At 50.4% G+C, this 20,418-nt stretch overlaps 1 protein-coding gene across 1 annotated transcript in view; it reads left to right on the top strand.

Annotated features, from left to right (window-relative positions):
- Positions 1-20,418, top strand: part of kmt2cb (lysine (K)-specific methyltransferase 2Cb) — an 81,999-nt gene extending 61,581 nt beyond the window's left edge. The window contains exons 38-61 of the mRNA XM_080503754.1: positions 75-388; positions 680-2,190; positions 2,655-2,766; positions 3,465-3,531; positions 3,621-3,681; positions 3,813-4,045; positions 5,210-7,240; positions 7,815-8,006; positions 9,580-9,744; positions 9,842-9,971; positions 10,580-10,727; positions 10,808-10,992; positions 11,398-11,534; positions 11,938-12,184; positions 13,242-13,375; positions 13,724-13,837; positions 14,157-15,273; positions 15,366-15,502; positions 15,582-15,724; positions 17,011-17,185; positions 17,270-17,386; positions 17,462-17,535; positions 17,785-17,893; positions 18,613-20,418. Coding sequence (XP_080359880.1) covers positions 75-388; positions 680-2,190; positions 2,655-2,766; positions 3,465-3,531; positions 3,621-3,681; positions 3,813-4,045; positions 5,210-7,240; positions 7,815-8,006; positions 9,580-9,744; positions 9,842-9,971; positions 10,580-10,727; positions 10,808-10,992; positions 11,398-11,534; positions 11,938-12,184; positions 13,242-13,375; positions 13,724-13,837; positions 14,157-15,273; positions 15,366-15,502; positions 15,582-15,724; positions 17,011-17,185; positions 17,270-17,386; positions 17,462-17,535; positions 17,785-17,893; positions 18,613-18,705 — 7,746 coding nt within the window. The 3' untranslated portion in view covers positions 18,706-20,418. The remainder of the gene's footprint in view (positions 1-74; positions 389-679; positions 2,191-2,654; positions 2,767-3,464; positions 3,532-3,620; positions 3,682-3,812; positions 4,046-5,209; positions 7,241-7,814; positions 8,007-9,579; positions 9,745-9,841; positions 9,972-10,579; positions 10,728-10,807; positions 10,993-11,397; positions 11,535-11,937; positions 12,185-13,241; positions 13,376-13,723; positions 13,838-14,156; positions 15,274-15,365; positions 15,503-15,581; positions 15,725-17,010; positions 17,186-17,269; positions 17,387-17,461; positions 17,536-17,784; positions 17,894-18,612) is intronic.

Consider the following 20,418-nt stretch of genomic DNA (forward strand, 5'->3'; position numbering starts at 1 on the left):
AGAAAGATGAGCTGATGAAATGCTTTGTTGGGTTTCTCGTTTTAATAGTCTCTTAAATGTCTTGTGCTTTGCAGCGCCAGCGAATCAGAGAGCTGATCCTGAAGCAGCAGCAGCATCGGAGCGCCATACGTCAGGAGCGGGGCCCTCAGGACCCCTCGGGCGGCATGGCCCCCGGGACGCCGAGGCCCTGGCCCCAGGAGGGCCCCGGGCAGCAGGGGGAGATGTTCAACCGACCTCCTCCACCGTATCCAGGACAAGGACCCATGAGGGGGCCGATGAGGTTCCCCGGAATGTTTCCAGGGGACCCACGTGTCCCCTTCCCCAACGAAGGCCAGATCCCCCGGGGCCCACATCCAGGGGACCCCGGTCTGAGACACCAGGGCCCGAGGTGTGTAGTTTTATCACGGTTTCATTTTGTTTACTGGCAGATCTACTCCTGAGATGTGTTCGTTTTATTGTTTAAAATCTAAACGATATTTTTGTTTTTAAATTCAGCTTTACTAAATTTCTGGATTCATTTACTTAAAATATACTTTTCCTAAACTGATTAGAGTTGGTGAAGTCAAGTTGGTGCGATCGCTTGTGCAGTTTTTTTAGTTTCCCTTCCATTTTCAGTAGATCTCAAAGCTGAATTTTAAAAAAAAGTCTTTCTTTTAAAACGTCTTTTCTTCTTCTTCAGGTTTGCATTTCCACACGGCGCTTTAGGGCCTCACGGGGCCCAGGACTTCTTTCCGAGGGGCCAGCACCCGATGCAAGACGTCCCCCCGCAGATGAGACGCTCCATGTCTGCGGAGATGGTGAAAACCCTGGGCGGGGGCCCGATGGGGCTGCCGCAGCACTTCCCGCCGCGCGGCATGCCGGTGCAGCAGCACAACATCATGGGCCAGCCCTTCATCGAGCTCCGGCACCGGTCGGCGGAAAGCCGCCCACGCATGGCGTTTCCACCCGCCGCCATGCAGGGCGCCAACATGGACCCCAACATGCAGGGCCAGAGGCCGGCGGGCTTCCCCGGAGTCGCCGAATCCAGGTTCCCTTTAAACCCCGGGCCCCGGATGGTGGACGCCATGGGGGCCCAGGCGGGGCACATGCAGCTCTCTACTAGCATGGACAACCTCCACCAGCAGATTCCAGGGATCAGCAAGCAGTCGCCGCTGATGAGGTCCATGAGCCAGCCCACTTCCAACGAGGCCCAGAACATGGCGGCCTCCATGATGCTCGGCGCGCCCCCTGCCGGGCAGACGGACGCCGTCCCCGTGGCGGGCGGCGACTCCGTGGAGGAGAAACTGGACGCGGAAGAGTCGGCGGTCAAAGATCTGGAGGACGTGGAGGTGAAAGACCTGGTGGATGCCGACTTGGAAAACCTGAACCTGGATCCCGAAGATGGGAAAGACCTGGACCTGGAGACCAACGACCTCCACCTCGACGACTTCCTGACGTCCGGCAAGTTCGACATCATCGCCTACACCGACCCCGACCTGGACGACATCAAGAAGGACATGTTCAACGAGGAGCTGGACCTCAGCGACCCCATGGACGACGGCGCCGACACAACAGACATCAACAAGAACTCCAGCTCGAGCGCCGAGGCGTCGTCCAGTTCGCTGTCCGCGCCGTCGGAGGCCGCGGCCGAGCCGTCCTCGGCCGAGGTGAAGCTGGAGGCCGGCGGGGCTCAGGACACCGCCGCTCTGGCGCCCGGCCAGGAGATAAAAATGGAGGTCAGAGACTGCAAGCAGATTGGCGAGGTGGATCCACAGGCTGCGGGGGACACGCTGCTCTCCAACCAGCAGGGGGTGCTCTCCGACGCCACGCCGGTGCTGTCCAGTCTCCTCATTAAGCAGCAGCCCGAGGAGCCGTCGTTGGACTCCATCGCGGAACCCGTCAGTCAGGGGGGGGGCCTCATGGCCCAGCAGAACCAGGATCCCACGCACGCCGCGGGAGGAGACGTCACCCTGTCCGGCTTCGAGGCAGACCATCAGGCGGCTCTGGCCGCAGGCGTGGACCCGAGCGGCCTCAGCCAGGCCCAGCAGGCGGCGTTGAGTAGCCTCGGCCAACACCGGCCCCTCCTGCTGGAGGAGCAGCCGCTGCTGCTGCAGGACCTCCTGGACCAGGAGAGGCAGGAGCAGCAGCAGCAGAGGCAGATGCAGGCCATGATCCGACAGCGCTCCAGCGACTCTTTCTTCCCCAACCTCGGTAACGAGCCTCCACACCTCTGCTTCTCACTGCTCATTAACCGTAAAAACCACACAAAAAAAAACCTCAAAACACTTTTGCAAACGCCAACATCTCCAAATCCATGCAGATCACAGCAGATTTTCCGATTCAGAGGTTGGAAATTTCCCACTTCCCAGTTGCACCAACAGTTTCAGATCATTTTTTTTTTTTTTATTCATTAGTACGAACTGCAAATGTTAGATCTGAAATTAAGAAGCTTTAATTAAAACTTGTGGAAACATTTTAATTACTTTCACTCATAAATCATATCACACACGTAGCTAATCCAAAGTGATCCTTGAGGTATTTTCTGAAATACCTCCCCGCCTGCGGTACTTCAAAATACCCACAGAGGCATTTGTGCTCTTGTTTTGGAGCACACTGCTTCTCTTTCTCCGTTTTTTTTTTTTTTTTTACTAAGTGTTTTTTTTCTGTTTTTGCAGATTTTGACTCCATCACCGACCCCATCATGAAAGCCAAAATGGTGGCCTTGAAAGGCATCAACAAGGTCATGGTCCAGAACAACATGGGCATGGCCCCCATGGTGATGAACAGGTAAAAGTTCCATTTAAAAAACAAAAAAAACAAAAAAACTCAGCCATGAGTCCAAAAGCAGGGCGAGACGAGCACGTCTCAGTCAGCTGGCTGAAGGGACACGGATCAATCTGATCGATAAGGAACAAGAGATGATTATTTATTCTAATATAATCATATTGATCTCTGATTTGCAGCCAAATTGAAAACTGTCAGTAAAGTTGATTAAAGGAGAATTTGGAGCAATAGAAATGGGGAATATACTCCATTACAGACCTCATTTGAATGGATGAAACTCCTGATTTATCAAGGATTCGTTATTTTATTTTTTTTCCGGCACAGAACTCTTGAATGTGGAGGATTTAACCCTTTAAGTGGCAGTTTCATTCTTTTACAAATGTGTAACCCGGTATCCAAATCCGATGAGTTAAATTTACGTCCTTCACAGTTTTTAGAAGAAGTAAAAGACTAGATTTTGAAAAGATTGTAACATGTACAGGAGGAAATTGAGGAATTTTTAATCGGTTTCGGGTGAAGTTGGTGCTGTTGGATGATCGGGAGTAGAAAGAGTGGCTTCTGTCTAATCTGGTGGTAATAAATATTGTTGACAGACTGATTTTTAAGAGCATCGTCTCTGATGTGTTTTTTTTTTGTTTTTGTTTTTTTTTACATGGTGCTGGTGATTTGTCATGCACGCCCGTGTTCATGTGGTTTCACAGGTTTCCTCCCGGCCCTCCTGCTCCTTGTCCTGAAAGCACGCCGCTTCCTCCCCAGGTCGTCGGACAGGTAACGGGGGTCATAAAGCTGCTCCGACGCCGATTAGAACCCCGAGTGAAATGTTTGCAGCAACGTTGTTTTGTCTGTGTGCGAAACAGGACGGGAAGCTGACTCAAGTAACGAGGCCGAATCCTCCAAACTTTGGGCCTGGATTTGTCAGTAAGTTGTTTAAAAAAAAATGTAGAAGTCAGAAATATAAAGATGCTTGTATTTCCCATGTTTTGTCGTGCTGTCAGATTGCTAAGAAAGGAGCCTTCTTCTCTCTCTCTCTCTCTCTCTGTCTCTCTCAGACAATGCTCAGAGGGCTCAGTACGAGGAGTGGCTCCAGGAGACTCAGCAGCTACTTCAAATGCAGCAGAAGTTCCTGGAAGAGAAGATCGGCGCTCACAGGAAGTCGAAGAAAGCGCTGTCTGCCAAGCAGAGGACGGCGAAGAAGGCGGGCAGGGAGTTCCCCGAGGAGGACGCCGAGCAGCTCAAACACGTGACGGAGCAGCAGGGTGTGGTTCAGAAACAGCTGGAGCAGGTAAAGCTCGCTCTTCCTCCTCATCCCGTCCTCCGGGCCTCGCCTCGTCCTGCTCTTCATCCTCATCCTGCTCTTCATCATCTGACCTCAAACCCTGTCCCGTTGGGGTTTCTCTTCAGACTGCAGGGGGCGGGGGCGGGGGCGGGGGGGGCAAGAAGGATCTGATGCTCGTGCTGCCCTCTGGTGGATGTTTTTTTTGGCCCGCGGGGCCGTAGGTTTTACGCCACTGATGTAAACAAAGATGGAGGATTTTCACAAAAAATACAAACCTTTTATGTTTGATTGAAATTTTTAAGTTGGGGGGGGGGGGGGGGGGGGGGGGAATCTGATGTGAAGATTCATCTGCAGCTCAGTACAGGAAATACTTCACAAGTGGGGGGAAATACAGACGTATATGAATTTATTTCAAACACAATGAAGAAATACGAAGCAGCGCCACCAAAGGAGCAGAAATCATGAGTAAACACTTTTAAGAGCTTTTTCTAAATAAACCTATACACTTGGTTTTCCTCATGAAATTATTGGTCTTAACCTGTCGCGTTCAGAGGTTCTACCTCCAGCCTTTCTTTTCTAAACCCGTCGGGGAAACTAAAATCCACACATATCAAGATTTTCCAAATAGAGAGAAGCTGTCAGCCCGGTTTGAGTCCCTCAAAGTTCACAGCCGAGAGGAGAAGCGCAGCTTTAAAAGCCAAATTCCTCGGTTAACGTTTGAAGATGAACTCCCTTCATCTTCTCCCCTCCGGTGAACCCGTTTCCTCACAAGTTTGTCTTTGCAGTGTGATATAAAGTCTCACAAACTGCGTGTCGTCATGGAAGTTCATGTCCGTGGGGATTTATGTTGTCTGAAGTGAGCCGCACGGTTGAGATGAAAAGATACAGAAACCATTTAGAAATTATTGAATCATTTCTTTGTCATATCAAAGCCATCAAAGCGTCTGTTTTTTTCCCCCCTTTTTTTTAATCAGATATCACGAGACGGTGTGCTTAAATGGTTAAAGAGGGTCCAAAGTCTCTCTCAAAGAATTTGAGTAGCTAAAAATAAACACGCCTGTGAATCATTCAGTGAAAAATGTCTGATTGCAGTACTATAAACCTCCACAAGGGGCACTCCAAGTACAATCATGAATACATTTTTTTTTTTTTTTTTTTTTGTTATTTCAGATCCGGAAGCAGCAGAAAGAGCATGCCGAACTCATCGAGGAGTATCGAGTCAAGCAGCAGCAAAACAACATGACCCCCATGATGCCTGCCATTCCCCCGATGCCCGGACCCGCTGGCATGGTGCCGGGCCCCGCCGGTATGGTGCCAGGTCCCGCCGGTATGGTTCCAGGCCCCGCCAGTATGGTGCCGGGTCCCGCCGGTATGGTTCCTGGCCCAGCCGGTTTGGTGCCGGGCCCCGCCGGTATGGTGCCGGGTCCCGCCGTTATGGTTCCTGGCCCCGCCGTTATGGTTCCTGGCCCCGCCGTTATGGTGCCAGGCCCAGCCGGTATGGTGCCAAGCCCCGCCGTTATGGTTCCTGGCCCCGCCGTTATGGTTCCTGGCCCCGCCGGTATGGTGCCAGGCCCCGCCGTTATGGTTCCTGGCCCAGCCGGTATGGTTCCTGGCCCCGCCGTTATGGTTCCTGGCCCCGCCGGTATGGTGCCAGGCCCCGCCGTTATGGTTCCTGGCCCAGCCGGTATGGTTCCTGGCCCCGCCGGTATGGTTCCTGGCCCCGCCGGCATGGTGTCTGGTGGCCCGCCGATGGTCCAGCCTCCCATGAACCCCATGATGCAGATGCCGCTTCATCCGGCCCAGCAGAACACGCCCCCTCGCATGCCTAACCCGCCGCCGGGCTGGCATCCGGGCGCCCCCATGCCCATGGGCGGACCGGGAATGCCGCCCATGATGCCTCCTCAGGTGGGCAATCCGGCCCCGCCCCTTCAGATGCCGATGGGTAACCTACCTCAGCACCCACAGATCCCCGTGGACCCCCAAGCCCCGCCCGGCCCGCCCGGCGGCGTGAAGCCCATGCAGGCGGGCGGCGTGAAGTTCGACGACAACAACCCGTTCAGCGAAGGCTTCCAGGAGCGCGAACGGCGGGAGCGGCTGCGGGAGCAGCAGGAGAGGCAGCGCATTCAGCTCATGCAGGAGGTGGAGCGTCAGAGAGCCCTCAAGCATCGCATGGAGATGGAGCAGCAGGGCATGATGGGAGCCGACGGCGGCATGTCTCAGATGCCGTTTTTCAACGCGGAGCTGCCGCAAGACTTCATGCAGCCCCAGAGGCCCCCTCTGCAGCAGCAGCAGCAGCAGCAGCTCGGGCCACTGTACCCCCAGCAGCAGGGCATGCAGCCCGGCATGGGCTCGCCGCCCGCCGCCTTCATGCAGGGCGACCGGAGAGCCATGATGGGAAACGGCATGATGGCCCCGGACATGGGCCCCGACGGCGTCCCGCTGCAAGGCCCCAACTTCCCCCACGGTCAGCCCAGGCCGCGCCACTTCAGCGGGCCGGGGATGATGCTGCAGATGCCGGGTGAGGGCCCGCCCTTCGGGGGCGACTCCTCGACGCCTCTACCATCGAACTTCCCCGGCTCGGGCCAGTCGCTGATCCAGCTCTACTCCAACATCATCCCCGACGAGAAGGGCAAGAAGAAGAGGAGCCGCAAGAAGAAGAAGGACGACGACGCCGACTCGGTCAAGACGCCCTCCACGCCACACTCTGACCTCACGGCTCCTCTCACGCCGTGCGTCTCGGACACCTCCTCCACCCCCACCAGGAACACGCACCTGTTCGGGGACCAGGACCTGTCGCGGTCCCCCCTGCTGGGTTCCTCCACACCGAGTCACTCGGAGCTGGAGCGGCAGCTGTCGGGGGGCCAGTCGGGCCCGTCGGGCCCGTCGTCGGAAACGTCCCGGTCGCAGGAGCACGACCGGATCCTCAGCAACATCAAGCTGGAGCAGACCGACACCAGCGAGTGTCACGAGCCCAGGGAGGGGCCCGTCGGCTCGGAGATGGGCTCCGTGAAGGAGGAGGGCGGCAAGGGCGGCGCGTCTCCGTTCCCCGCCGGGCAGAGTCCCAACAAGGGCGAGGCCGGGAACGAGCTGCTGAAGCACCTGCTGAAGAACAAGAGCACGCCTCCGCACGGGAGGCCCGAGGAGGAGGAGCAGGCCGACTGCAAGGCCCTGCTGAGGCAGAGCTCCATCGACAGCAACGGGGTGAGCGCTCAGCACATATTTATACAAGGCGATCATGTTGCACTGAGCTCTTCTAGCTTGAATGATACCTGCTTTTTTTTTTTTTACAGATATCCGAAGCATGTTTTTTTATATTGAGCCTCTTGTTTGTCACCATCTGACAATAAAGCTCTAAAACTAGAACAAAAGAAAGAAATGCATTCATACAAAAAGGACTCAGGACACGAATATAGAATGCAAGATGACATAAATATAATGAACACATGAAAAGATATGGTAGCGTTTTATTTATCGAAGTGCTTCAGCTTTTTCTGGTTTTGTCCCGAGTTGCTTTTGACGCACTCGTAATTGTAATCTGAATAAATGATGACAAAGCAGAGATCAAATATCAAAACACATTAAAAGTAATTAAAGTAGGCATTTAAAAGGAAGATTTGTCTCTTCTTTTTCTTTTTTTTTATCCAACAGGTCATTAAAATCTAAAAGTTTGAGGACGGAAACCTTTTGCTTTTTTTTTTACTATTACTGAGATAATTCAGACGTGAACTGACTTACAGCTGATTTCCTCACGACAACTTCTCTTCCCGGTCTGCAGGCATACTCGGACGGCGCCCCGGACTTCCCCGGACCGCTGCTTCCCGAGCAGGAGAAGAAGAAAGGCAGGAACAAGAGGACGCCGAAAGGAGGAGAGAAACCGCCGTCTCGCTACAAGAAGAGGAAGAAGGAGGGCGACGAGCGGCAGCTGATGCACTCCGGACCCGACTCCGTCATGAATCAGATCAAGCAGGTGAGCCTCGCTTTGCCTCCTCGTGCCGCCGAAACAAAGAAGTCTGACTTCACGGTGTGAACTGCCGGAGGAGAAAAAGGTCGAGTGCACAGACGCTTAGTCTCACGCCACGTCGGCGTATTAACGGTAATTAGACGCTTGTAGGATGACGGCTGATCGGCCCGGCATTAGAAGCTGTAATTATTGAGGAGAGCCGGCGTGGATTCAAGCTTCGACTGCAACCCGCATATTAATTTCTCATTGGAAATGTAGCACGGTGTCACCTGGTCATTATTATAGGTATGACATGAATACGAGAAAATGATCACGTATTTATTTAACAGTAAAGTATGAAATGTACTAGTATGAAAACTTAAGAGGCAATCCATGTGCTAAACCCCGACTGGACCCAGTCCAGGAAGCACTTTTCAATCAGAAACCTTCCCGAACCTTGACTTTAATCGGTCTAAATCTATATATATAACTCTAAATCTAAAGTTAATCCAGAGGATTAAAGTTAAAGATTAAAACTAAACTCGATAAAACTATCCAGAGCGCTTTGTAAAGCAATAAGCAGGTCTACCACTACTCTTAAACCAGTGAAAACCCAGCTCATACGTTCATCGAAATTATAAGATACACAGGAGCCTATTTAAAGTCACGACCAGAAAACACATTTTTTATATCTACTTCCCATAAAAGACATAATTTCTGCACAGAGAATAAATTAAGGCACAAAAACAAGACCATCGCCTCTCATTTCCACAAATATCCAACTGGCAGTTCCTCAAATCGATCAGAATAAAGTCGATTTGTTTACGAAGAAACGGGTGTTTGTAGCCATCAAACCGTGTTTATGTTTCATAGCTGACGTCGTCTTGGGAAACCTGCGCGGAAGGGTTTCTGGGAAATCAAAGCAGGCGTCGTGGCAGGGAGGCCTTTTCAAAGAAAGAGTCTTCAAGCCACGAGGATGTTGTGAAACTGATCGGCGGTCATTTTTCCAGTCGCAAATCGAGATTCCATCAGATCGTCTCCAAACTGGACCTTGCGACCCGATGCCTCTGGAATCGCGACGCTAAGATGTCAATAAACCCGGGGATGTTTTTGTAAAATTGAAATGCTGGAAATACGAGTGTGATGAGGATTGACGACGTAGCAGAGATGTACATCATGGATTCTGGTGGAGAAACTTTAAAGACCAGATCAAATCATTGTCAAACTGCTCCCAAGTTAAAAAAAAAAAAAAAAAAAGAAGAAGAAAATTCTGACAAACGAATGAAATGAAGGCCAAAAACAGCTGAAAACGTTTACAGACCAAACTTGAGTTTTAAAAAAAACTGCCAAAATACATTTCAGAGATCCCTCACAAGCACATCTGGCTTCAAATCCGACCCATAAATCTAATCGGTGACATTTCAAAGCAGAAAACCGTGACGGTCTTAAAGACAAAGCGCACGCCGGCCTGAAAGTCGCCCAGCGGGCGTCTCTTCAAGTTGAAGAGGCCCGTGTCTGAAGTCGTATTGAAAGCAGCCTTTTTGAACGTTGAAGGTATTGTGCTGAAAGCTCCACTCTTTCCCCGTCTCTTCTGACACAGCAGCTTTCCCTGCTGCCGCTCATGGAGCCGCTCATCGGGATCAACTTCGCCCACTTCGCCCCGTACGGCAGCGGCCAGCTCAACGGCGAGAACCTGCTGTCGGGGACGTTCGGCAGCGCCTCGCTGGACGGCGTCTCTGATTATTACTCCCAGCTGGCCTACAAGGTGAGACCCGGTGCCGCCCCCCGCCCCCCCTCTTTTGAGACACGCCGTCGTTTTTAAGCGCGTCTCACATGTTTCGCGTCTGTCCCGAACCCCGCAGCAGAGTAATCTGAGTAACCCGCCGACGCCGCCGGCCTCGCTCCCTCCGACTCCACCGCCCGTCAACCGACAGAAGATGATCAACGGATTCGCCACCACGGAGGAGCTGGCGAGCAAAGCTGCCGCCATGGGTGAGCAGTGGCTGGACGTTTCCTTCATTAACCCATTAAACTTTATCGCGACTCTTAAAAGAAATGCTTCCTGTGACACTTTTAACACTTTTAGTGCGCCTGGCAGGTTTCCGCGAATTTTCTGGAGATATTATAAAGAGAATAATGGGAAAAAAAGACTGTTTGATCACCTGAGACTGAAAAGTTATTGAATTGAATATCTGTATTGTCACCACATGCCCAAATTTAAAGAAAAAAAAGGAAGATGCAATGGTATTTTAAAAAAAAGAGAGAAAAAAGAATGGAATCTATGCATTATAATGATAAAATGTGACACACAGATCATAATATAATGATTTAGAGATAAAGATTTCCTAAATTGTAAACCACTTATTTCTGAGGCCTTTTGACAAATGAAACACACCCTTGGTGATACTTACAGCTCAGTGAAACAGCGCCCCCTGGGGGTGACACTCATACTCATTTAAAAAAACAAAGAACATATTGAATGTTTTCTGGGTTTTTTTTACCATACTTTTCTTTGAGTACATTTCCTTTGTGATCATCGTAGAAAAGTGTAAATCAAAGAGTGTAATGAACACGGACGCTGTCTCTCCGTCTCCCAACAGTGTCCAAAGGTCTCGTACCAAAGCCGCTGCACGTCCCCTTCAGGACCGAGGACGACCTGCTGGCCCGGGCCATCGCTCAGGGACCCAAAACTGTGGACGTCCCAGCGTCTCTGCCCACGCCTCCTCACAACAACCAGGAGGAGCTCAGGTAACACACACACGCACACACACACACACAGCCGAGATGGAGCCCGTGTAACACCGGTTCGTCTGCTCTGGCGTCAACAGTAACCGAGGCCAGGAGCCCTGTAAGGACAGAGACACGCCCGACAGCTTCGTCCCCTCCTCGTCTCCGGAGAGCGTCGCCGGTATGGAGATCAGCCGCTACCCCGACCTGTCGCTGGTGAAGGAGGAGCCGCGGTCGCCCTGCCTGTCGCCCGTCCTCCCCATGCTGCCCGCCCCCGACGGCAAAGGTAAACCATCCAGTTCAACACGTAGAGGGACTCACTGCACCACCCTGTGGTTCAAAGTGGCATTACAACTCTGTGGTTTACCGGTTAGTTTGTAAATGTAATTTTATTTTAATTTTTTTGTACTGAAAATATCCAATCCTTGATTATTGATATTCAGGAACACAGTTCAGCTCGTACTTCCACATGAGTTGCCGCCTTTGAAAGTGATTTACCACAATTGCTACTGCATCTTTAATAGTGATTTGATTTTAAATTAGACTATCGACTGCACATTAAAGCTTCAGAGATCCTTCTTTCTAAATGGCAGTTCAAGCAGTCTTAATGCACGCAGATTATACGACAGGACGTTTTCCTCTAAAGTGAGTTCACCTTGCGTTGACGTGTCTCCTGTTTATTCCTCTCCAGGCTCAGAGATCAAGCTTCAAGACATCAAGACCGAGCCCTCCTCCATGTTCTTCGGTTCCCCCTTCGGTTCCATGTCCAATGACTCCAAACAGGGACTGGTGTCTGTGGCCATCACTCTCAGACCGGCTGCAGCAGAGGTAAAGAAATGAAACTTAAAGACGCAGAGCAACGAGCGGAATCTGACAGAGCAGCACTGCAAACACACGACGGGGTGATATGTTGCTTTAAAAACTCACCATGTGGCAGCTAGCATCCAGATTTCAGAGCATTTTCTTCTCAAAGTGATGTATCTTCGGGTAAAAATCTAGATAATAGAGAATTTTCCTCTTTCGAACTGATGTAACTTCGTCTGAACTTATTAAGTGAATCGGTTATTAACCTCCCTCACACAGTCGTGTTAGCATTAGCTGGCGCTGACGGCACAATAACTCCCGCTTCCACTGAGTTGGGCCGTTAAGCTTCCTTCCCAAGTCAAAAGTAACTGTAATCAAGTATTCAGTTGCCTCAGTGTTCATAAAGGCAAATGTGTTTTCCTCTCAGAACATCACGGGCGTGGTCGCAGCCATTTCCGACCTGCTCTGTGTGAAGATCCCCAGCAGCTACGAGGTCAGCAGCACCCCGGACAGCAGGGGGCTGACGTCCATGAAAGTGGGCCCCCACCTGGGCGCCGAGCCGCGGCCCCCCGTGCTCTTCCACGGTCAGGGGGACGGCGGAGGAGGGCGCATGATGAGGCCCGGCCCGGGGATGATGCAGCAGCATCACTTCCGTTTCCATCCCAACAGCCCAGGTGAGGGAACACAAGTGCATTATTAAAGAAGCCCCCTCCGGGTGCTGGAATCGAAAAAGAAGCCTCCTCTGGATCAAGCTGAGCGTCATCACTTCCTGAGGAGGAGGGGGGGAAAAAAAATAAATGTGCACAGCGCAGCAACACAATCTCAGCGTGGAGTCGTCGTTGCCTCAAACGTCCACAGGAGCAACTATTTCTGCTCACAGCGTCGGCAGACTGTTTCCCATCAGGCATCAGAGGGCAACTCAGCTGAAACGCATCGATTTCTCTGCTCATTAAACTGTTTTTTTGTTTTTTTTTTCTTCCTTTTTAGTTGCATGGCGCCAAATTCAGCCTCCATCATGTCATAATTGTTTTTATTGATAGATAAATGTGTAGAAATAAAATGTGTCGCCACAAAATGCTTCACAACAACAATGCAGAAAAGGTTAAAGACATAAAGCAGTTTTTGTTGTTGTTGTTGTTGTTGTTTTTTCAAACCACAGTCCAGGACTCCCTCTGGGGGGCGCCAGAGGACATAGGGCAGGCGTTGCCTCACAATAACACACTTTAGAGAATTTCTTTTTTGGAGTGGAGCTGTAAGTTAACATTTCTTTTGTTTTGTATATTAATGCCTTTCCAACAGGGAATCTAAAGGGTCTGCAAGATAGAAAATGCTGAGGAGATAATAGTAATATTATATTATTATATTATATTACTATGATATCTGGGTTTTTTTTTCATTGCTTAAGCATCAACACAGCATGAGATCCTGATTATAGTCATGAAGTCATGATATACAGAGACATAAAGCTCACCTGAACTAAATCCAGTCTGCTGGAGCTTCGCGGGGCTCAGTCTGCACTCAGGGGATTTTAGAAGAAAGAAGAAAAACATGCCTACACTTGGACGTATAATGTGTCAATGTGAAGGGAAAAAATCAAAAGTTCAAACCCATTTTGGCAGGTTCGAATGTGAAATTCACGCTAAATCCAAATCCTTGAGACTTGTTCAAAGTTTGAACGTTAATTCCGCGTCCTCAGACCTAACGCCTTTGCGTCTCCTCTCCCTCCTCCAGCTCTGGCCCGAGGGCCCGACCACAAGACGCCCGGCAGCCCCGGATGCAAGCCTCAGTGGTGCTGCCACTGCAAGGTGGTGGTTCTGGGGAACGGAGTGCAGAAAGCCATCAAAGACCTGCCGGCACACATGAAGGTCAGGAAACCAGCCGCTGAAAGTTAACGCACGTCAGCTCCATTGATTTCCTGGTGGGAGTATTCAAATCAGCTGTGACTGGATGACCGGCGCCTCGGCGGGAGGATGTACGGCGTTATATCCAGTTTTATCCCGGAGAGCTGCTCACATCCATATATTCATGCTCACACATTATGTAAATCCGTCCTGCCGGAGTTAAAACCATCTCGGATCAATTAGCGGGTCAAACATCGAGCCCCGCCACTTCACTTCTTTGAATATTGTAGGGGTTGTTTTTTTTTTTGACTGTTTTTTTCACATTGAAATCAAGGCTCAGCTGTGTTGTTTTGTTTTTTTTTTCCACATCAGGATTCTGAAGGCCGTCTGAAATCTGAAGAGGAGCTGGTCTTCTGCAGTCACAGCTGCTTCCTCCTCCACTGCTCGTCATCGCCGCTGCAGGCCAGGTCGTCCGCAGACTCCAAGGTTTGTGTCACTGCGGGCAAAGAAAACTAAAACCTCACAACAACAGGAAGCGTCGGAACGGGACGCACTGCAGTGAGCGATTAGCGAAACGCCTCCTTGATGGAGAGAGAAACAAAATCCCTCTTTCAGTTGACTGTGAAATGAGACAATGCAGCGCAGTGTTGTATGTGCTCGTGATGAGAGCGTGACGACTCTGAAAGCAACAGGATGTCAAAACACTAAAACTCTGAAATTGGTTTTCGTGTTCAAAACAACAACAACAAAAAAAAACAAAGAGTTGGTTCCGGTTCATGATCGTGGTTCCGTTTTCTCCCCCCAGGAGTCGGTGTCGCTGCTCCCGGCCTCCGAACACCCCGAGGGTCTTTCCAAAATCCAGCATCAGTACAGTAACAACATGTCGTCCCTGGACGTCCACTGCCTGGCCCAGCTCCAGCCCAAACAGTCCCCGCCCTCCACCCCGCCAATCCCCTTCCCCATGGCGGGCGACGCCCCCAAGACGGAGGCCAAGTCGGACGCGCTGAAGGTGACGGTGAAGCTGAAGGCGCGGCCGCGGTCCCACGACGGCTGGCACCAGGGCAAGCGGCAGAAGGGGCTCCGCTGGAGGAAGTGGTCGGTCCAGGTGCTGGTGCCCCGGGGGAACTCCCAGCTGCCGGACGAGGACAAGATCGACGAGCTCCTGAAGAAGCTGGGCGCGTCGCTGCGGCCGCCGCCGCTGCTCCAGGACCAGCGCCGCTGCTGCTTCTGCCACCAGTTCGGCGACGGCGTCACGGACGGCCCCGCCCGCCTCCTCAACCTGGACCTGGACGTGTGGGTGCACCTGAACTGCGCGCTGTGGTCGACGGAGGTGTACGAGACGCAGGCCGGCGCCCTCATCAACGTGGAGCTGGCGCTGCGCCGCGGCCAGACGGTGCGCTGCGCCTACTGCCAGCAGACGGGCGCCACCAGCGGCTGCCACCGCCTCCGCTGCACCAACGTCTACCACTTCACCTGCGCGCTGCAGGCCCAGTGCACCTTCTTCAAGGACAAGACCATGCTGTGCCACGCCCACCGGCCGCGGGGCGCGGCGGGCCAGGCGCTGGAGCACGAGCTGCGCTGCTTCGCCGTGTTCCGCCGCGTCTACGTGCAGCGCGACGAGGTGCGGCAGATCGCCGCCGCCGTGCGGCAGCCCGAGCTGGGCTACACCTTCCGCGTGGGCAGCCTGGTGCTGCACGCCGTCGGCCAGCTGACCCCGCTGCAGATGGCCGCCTTCCACTCGCCGACGGCCATCTTCCCGGTGGGCTACGAGGCCTGCCGCATCTACTGGAGCATGCGGCACGGAAACCGCCGCTGCCGCTACGTCTGCACCGTGGAGGACCGGGAGGGGCTGCCGGAGTTCAACATCAGAGTCATCGAGCAGGGATACCAGGACCTGCTGCTGACCGACACCTCGGCCAAAGGTGCGGCCGCCACTCGGCTCTTTTAAGTTCCGCCTCCCGGGCGGCTTGCGTCCGGCGTTTTAACTTGCTCCCGTTCTTGTCCGCACGCGCAGGGGTCTGGGACAAGGTCCTCGGTCCCGTGGCGGAGACGAGGACGGAGTACGGCACCCTGAAGCTCTTCCCCGTCTACCTGAAGGGAGAGGACCTGTTCGGACTCACCGTCCCCGCCGTCACCAAGATCTCCGAGTCGGTCCGTGGCTCCTTCCAATCGAAACGCCGGGTCTTTTGCGATTCTGTTGCCTCACGCTCTCCCCGTGCGCTTCCCGCAGCTCCCCGGCGTGGAGGCCTGCGACCGCTACTCCTTCCGTTACGGACGGAACCCCCTGGTGGAGTTGCCGCTCATGTTCAACCCGGCCGGCAGCGCCCGCGCTCAGCCGAGAGCGACCGCCGCCGCCGCCTCGGCAGTCATCAGGTACGGCATCACGGGTTTAAACTGCTCATAGGTCCGTTTTCAAAAAGTTGAGTTTTCAGTGGCACCGTTGCCGCTTGAACAAACTCGCAAAACACAACTGAAGTTTTCCATTTTCACTTGAAAACATCGTCGTGGAAACGCAGCAGAGAATGAGGAGAAAATCCAGTAAACACTGAAGGGACTCTGGGTGCATCCTAATAGTCCCTCCTATCTCCTAATAGTCCCTCCTCTCTCCTAATAATCCCTCCTATCTCCTAATAATCCCTCCTATCTCCTAATAGTCCCTCCTATCTCCTAATAGTCCCTCCTATCTCCTAATAATCCCTCCTATCTCCTAATAGTCCCTCCTATCTCCTAATAATCCCCCCTATCTCCTAATAGTCCCTCCTACCTCCTAATAATCCCTCCTATCTCCTAATAGTCCCTCATATCTCCTAATAATCCATTCTATCTCCTAATAGTCCCTCCTATCTCCTAATAATCCCTCCTATCTCCTAATAGTCCCCCATATCTCCTTATAGTCCCTCCTATCTCCTAATAGTCCCTCCTATCTCCTTATAGTCCCTCCTATCTCCTAATAGTCCCTCCTATCTCCTAGTAGTCCCTCCTATCTCCCAACAATCCCTCCTATCTCCTTATAGTCCCTCCTATCTCCTAATAGTCCCTCCTATCTCCTAATAATCCCTCCTATCTCCTTTCCTATCCACTTTTCCTTAAACCCCAGAAGTGTTTAAGAGGCGGCCATGACAAGGAATGTTGGAATTCCCACTAAGCTAAGGAAAGGAGGCTCAATGCTTCTTTTATAACCTCCTTTAGCCGAGGAAACACTGATGCTTCCTTTACTAAAGGAGACCAGATCACGCATGCTGTGGATTTTCTAAAACTAAACTGTTTGTGCAGCCTATTCTCACTTTGATTCCGTTATTTACTCAACTGGCTCCTCTTTTCCTTCGGACTCAATTGAAACCTTGTGATATTTCCGATCATATCAACCGTCGGAGCCACAGGGGAAAGTGTTAGAAATGTGCTCTTTGTCCCTCGGATTGTTACGTCACCGAGTGGAAGTGCGGTTTGATCGCCTTTCCCCAACTCCTTTAGAAAGTGATGACGTCACGGGGTTAAGGACAAGTGGCTAGGAAAGGAGATAAGGAGGGACTGTTGGGAAGCAGCTTGACATCAAACATTGGATCTTAAACACCTTTTTTTAATTAAAACTTGACTGAAGAGCTGGATCGGTAGTTATACTGACATCATGTGTGTGTGTGTGCCCCCCCCCCCCCCCGAAGACCCCACCCTCAGGCCGTGTCCACCAGCAGCGCCCGGTCCAATCAGAACGTGGCGCAGGGCGAGGGCGCCGCCCAGCACGGCAAGCCCCCGGTAGTCCACCCCCGCTCCTCTCAGTACCGCTGGATGAAGAGCGAGTGGAGAGCCAACGTCTACCTGGGCCGCTCCCGCATCCAGGTGAGCTCCTCCCCCATCCCTCCTCCCCCCCCCCCCCCCCAAAAAAAAACCAAAACCGCTGAACGTGAGCCGCCGTGTCCTCAGGGTCTGGGACTGTTCGCCGCCCGGGACGTGGAGAAACAGACCATGGTGATCGAGTACAACGGGACCGTCCTCCGCAACGAGGTGGCCGTCAGGAAGGAGAAGAGCTACAGGTCTCAGGTGGGCGGCGCCGCTTTGAACCTGGCGCCTCGTCGCCGCGCCAGAGGGGTGACGTGTCTCCGTTGTGGGTTTCAGAACCGGGCCGTGTTCATGTTCCGCATCGACAGCGAGCACGTGGTCGACGCCACGAGGAGCGGCGGGCTCGCAAGGTACGTCCGCCGGAGCGCCTACACACACAAACACCAGGGCGGGGGAAACTACCGGTCGCCACGGCGACGGGAGTCATAAGAACTGAAACGCCGCGTCAAAAGCGTCACAGTTTGTCCTGGAAAATAATCAGCTGCGACGTTAACGGGATGATAAAATTGTCCGTTTCAAATTCCTGTGGCGTTTCTCTGATAAACTCTATTTCCTTTTGTTTTGTTGTGTTTTTTTGTTGTTGTTGTTGTTCTTTCCAGATATATCAATCACTCCTGTGTCCCTAACTGTGTTGCCGAGGTCGTCACGTTCGAACGAGGGTACAAAATCATCATCAGCTGCGTTCGTCGCATCGACAAAGGAGAGGAGGTGAGCGTCGCCGCGGGACGTTTATAAAGAGGCGAAGACAAACGTGTCGATAGAAACGCGTGAAGATTCCTCGGCATGATTCACTGTAGATAGTTGAAGTTGTTTTGCACACTGAGTGACTCTCCCACGATAACATTGAGTTCCTGAGATCAACAAAATTACAGATAAGACTTTCCTCTGAGTGTGTTTTATAGTTTGGCCTCTGGGGGGCGCTATTCCCCTGGAAAAGGCCCCTTCTGATCTCCAGGTTTAAAAACACAACACAAAAACAAACCATTTTCACTTGAAATGTTGTGTCAACGGGACATAAAACTCACTGCACCACCTGCTGGTGAAACACGGTATTACAGGCCTGACTGGTTGGTTAGCTTCATTTGATATCAACATTTTATTTGTTTAGCGCTTTTCACACCTTCTGGAGAACTTTGTCAACTAGTTGTGTTAATTATCAGCATTTTCTAATTATTTTAAGTTTTAAAAAAAATATATATTTTTTTAGGGTTGATTTTAGGGTTTATTTCACCGCAGTGAGTCGCTGCAATAAGGAACATTAGTCAACACATTATCAGCTTTTTATTGACTGTGACTGAATTTAACATTTATTTTAACTTTTTAACCATTAAAGCTCCTCGAACTTTTCCCGCCTCGGGTTGAAACGTAGAACAATTTTAACTTTTGACTTTTGACAATTTAAACATTCTTCCCTCGCGCTTCCTCAGCTCTGCTTCGACTATCAGTTCGACGCGACGGACGAGCGGCACAAGCTGGCGTGTCACTGCGGCGCCGCCGAGTGCCGGAAGTGGATCAACTGAACCCGGGCGCCGTTCGGCGAAAGAGAGAGAGAGAGATTGAGAGAGAGAGAGAGAGAGAGAGACAACCAAGGAGACGACGATGGAGCTCAACATCTTTTCTTCTTTTTCTTTTTTTTTTTAAAACGAAGCTCGGTGGAAGGGAAATGTAAACACAGTAGCAGGAAGTGACTCGTGCCATACGTGTGTGTGTGTGCGTGCGTGTGCGTGTGCGTGTGTGTGTGTGAGAGAGAGAAAGCACTGTGCGGGGTGCAGCCTTATTGCTTACTAAGGGCAGGCCCTTTTGTTTCATACTGTTCGTGTACCGTATGACTAAATGTAGACATCACTGAATGAGGAATGTACAGCAACGAAAAATCGCGAAGGGAATAATAACTTGCACTAAAAAAAAAAAAAAATGAAAAAAACAGAAAAAAAACTAAATACACACACACACACAAGATAATGGAAAACAAAAAAACGGAGAAAAAAAAAAAAAAAAGACGTACACACCCGAAAAACCTTTGAAATACTTGATTCCATGAGTCAGTTTTATGCTCGGTCTCTGTCATGTGATTTGTGTGGAATTGGAGAGGTTTTGTATTTATTACTGAGTGAATGAATTTATTCTCAAAATGATGAGATTTGAGTCAAAGAAGGCTAGATTGATATTGTTTTTGAAGATCGAAGAAGACATGCTGTTACTTTTGTACAAACTGTACATAAAGAAAACTATAGGAATAACCGACCAAATACTACCTTAACCTTCTCGATGTTTGGCTGTTTTTAAACTCCTTTTCCTTTTATTTTCTTTTTTTTTTTTTTGTTCCGTTTGTCTTTGAAATTTATTTAAGATGGAAGTTCTTTCCGTTTTTTTTTTGTTTTTTTTGAGAGTATATATTATGATTATCCTGTACAGAATTTGTAATATAACCACAATAATTCACAAAGTATTTTTGTTGTATTAAAGTAAGGTATTGTAGCGTAGTGTTTTTTGTGACTTACACATGCTTTGACCACTTCGGGAAAAAACAAAAAAAAAACAAATATTTTTGTTGACTAACGAGTTACAGAATGGAAGAAAAAAAAAAAAAGTAGAAGAAAAACAAAACAAAACAAAAAAACAACAAAAAAAAAACCCGCTGTTAATCAGGTTTGATTTTTAAAGAAAACTGTGAATTAGGTTTTAAAACCCAAAAGCAACTTTTTAACTTTTTATCACAAAATGCGTATTTAACTGCTTCTTTTTCTTTCTTTTAATGGTGAAAATAATGTTGGTGAAAAAGTCAGCAGAGACAATTTTGTTTTCTTTTTTTTTTTTTTTTTTTTTTTTTAAACAGAAAGTGGTAATCAGAAATATTTCTTATACTGACACTTCACGAGTCACATGCGTAGAGACAGAAGAGTTTTTTGCGTGCACAATTTCAAGTGGACTGTAAAGTTTTGGAGACAGTCTTTAGAACTTGTAATGTATATGGCATGTATTTTTTTAACTTTCCCAAGACTTCAATTGTATATATTTTCTCAATGAATGGTTGTAACAAAATTGTTTCCTGGATATTTTTCTTCTCTTGTACGATATTTCTCCATCCTGCCAGCGTGTTTGTGCTACATTTTCTTGGTCGTGTAAAGTAGTCAGATTTTCTTTTTTCCTTTCTTTTCTTTTTTTTGGTTTTTTTTTCCGGGGGTATGGGGGGGGACAAATGCCTTTTGAAGTGTACAGATTATGAGGTTTGG

This window comes from Blennius ocellaris (assembly GCF_963422515.1).
Source record: "Blennius ocellaris genome assembly, chromosome: 10".
Lineage (NCBI taxonomy): Eukaryota > Metazoa > Chordata > Actinopteri > Blenniiformes > Blenniidae > Blennius > Blennius ocellaris.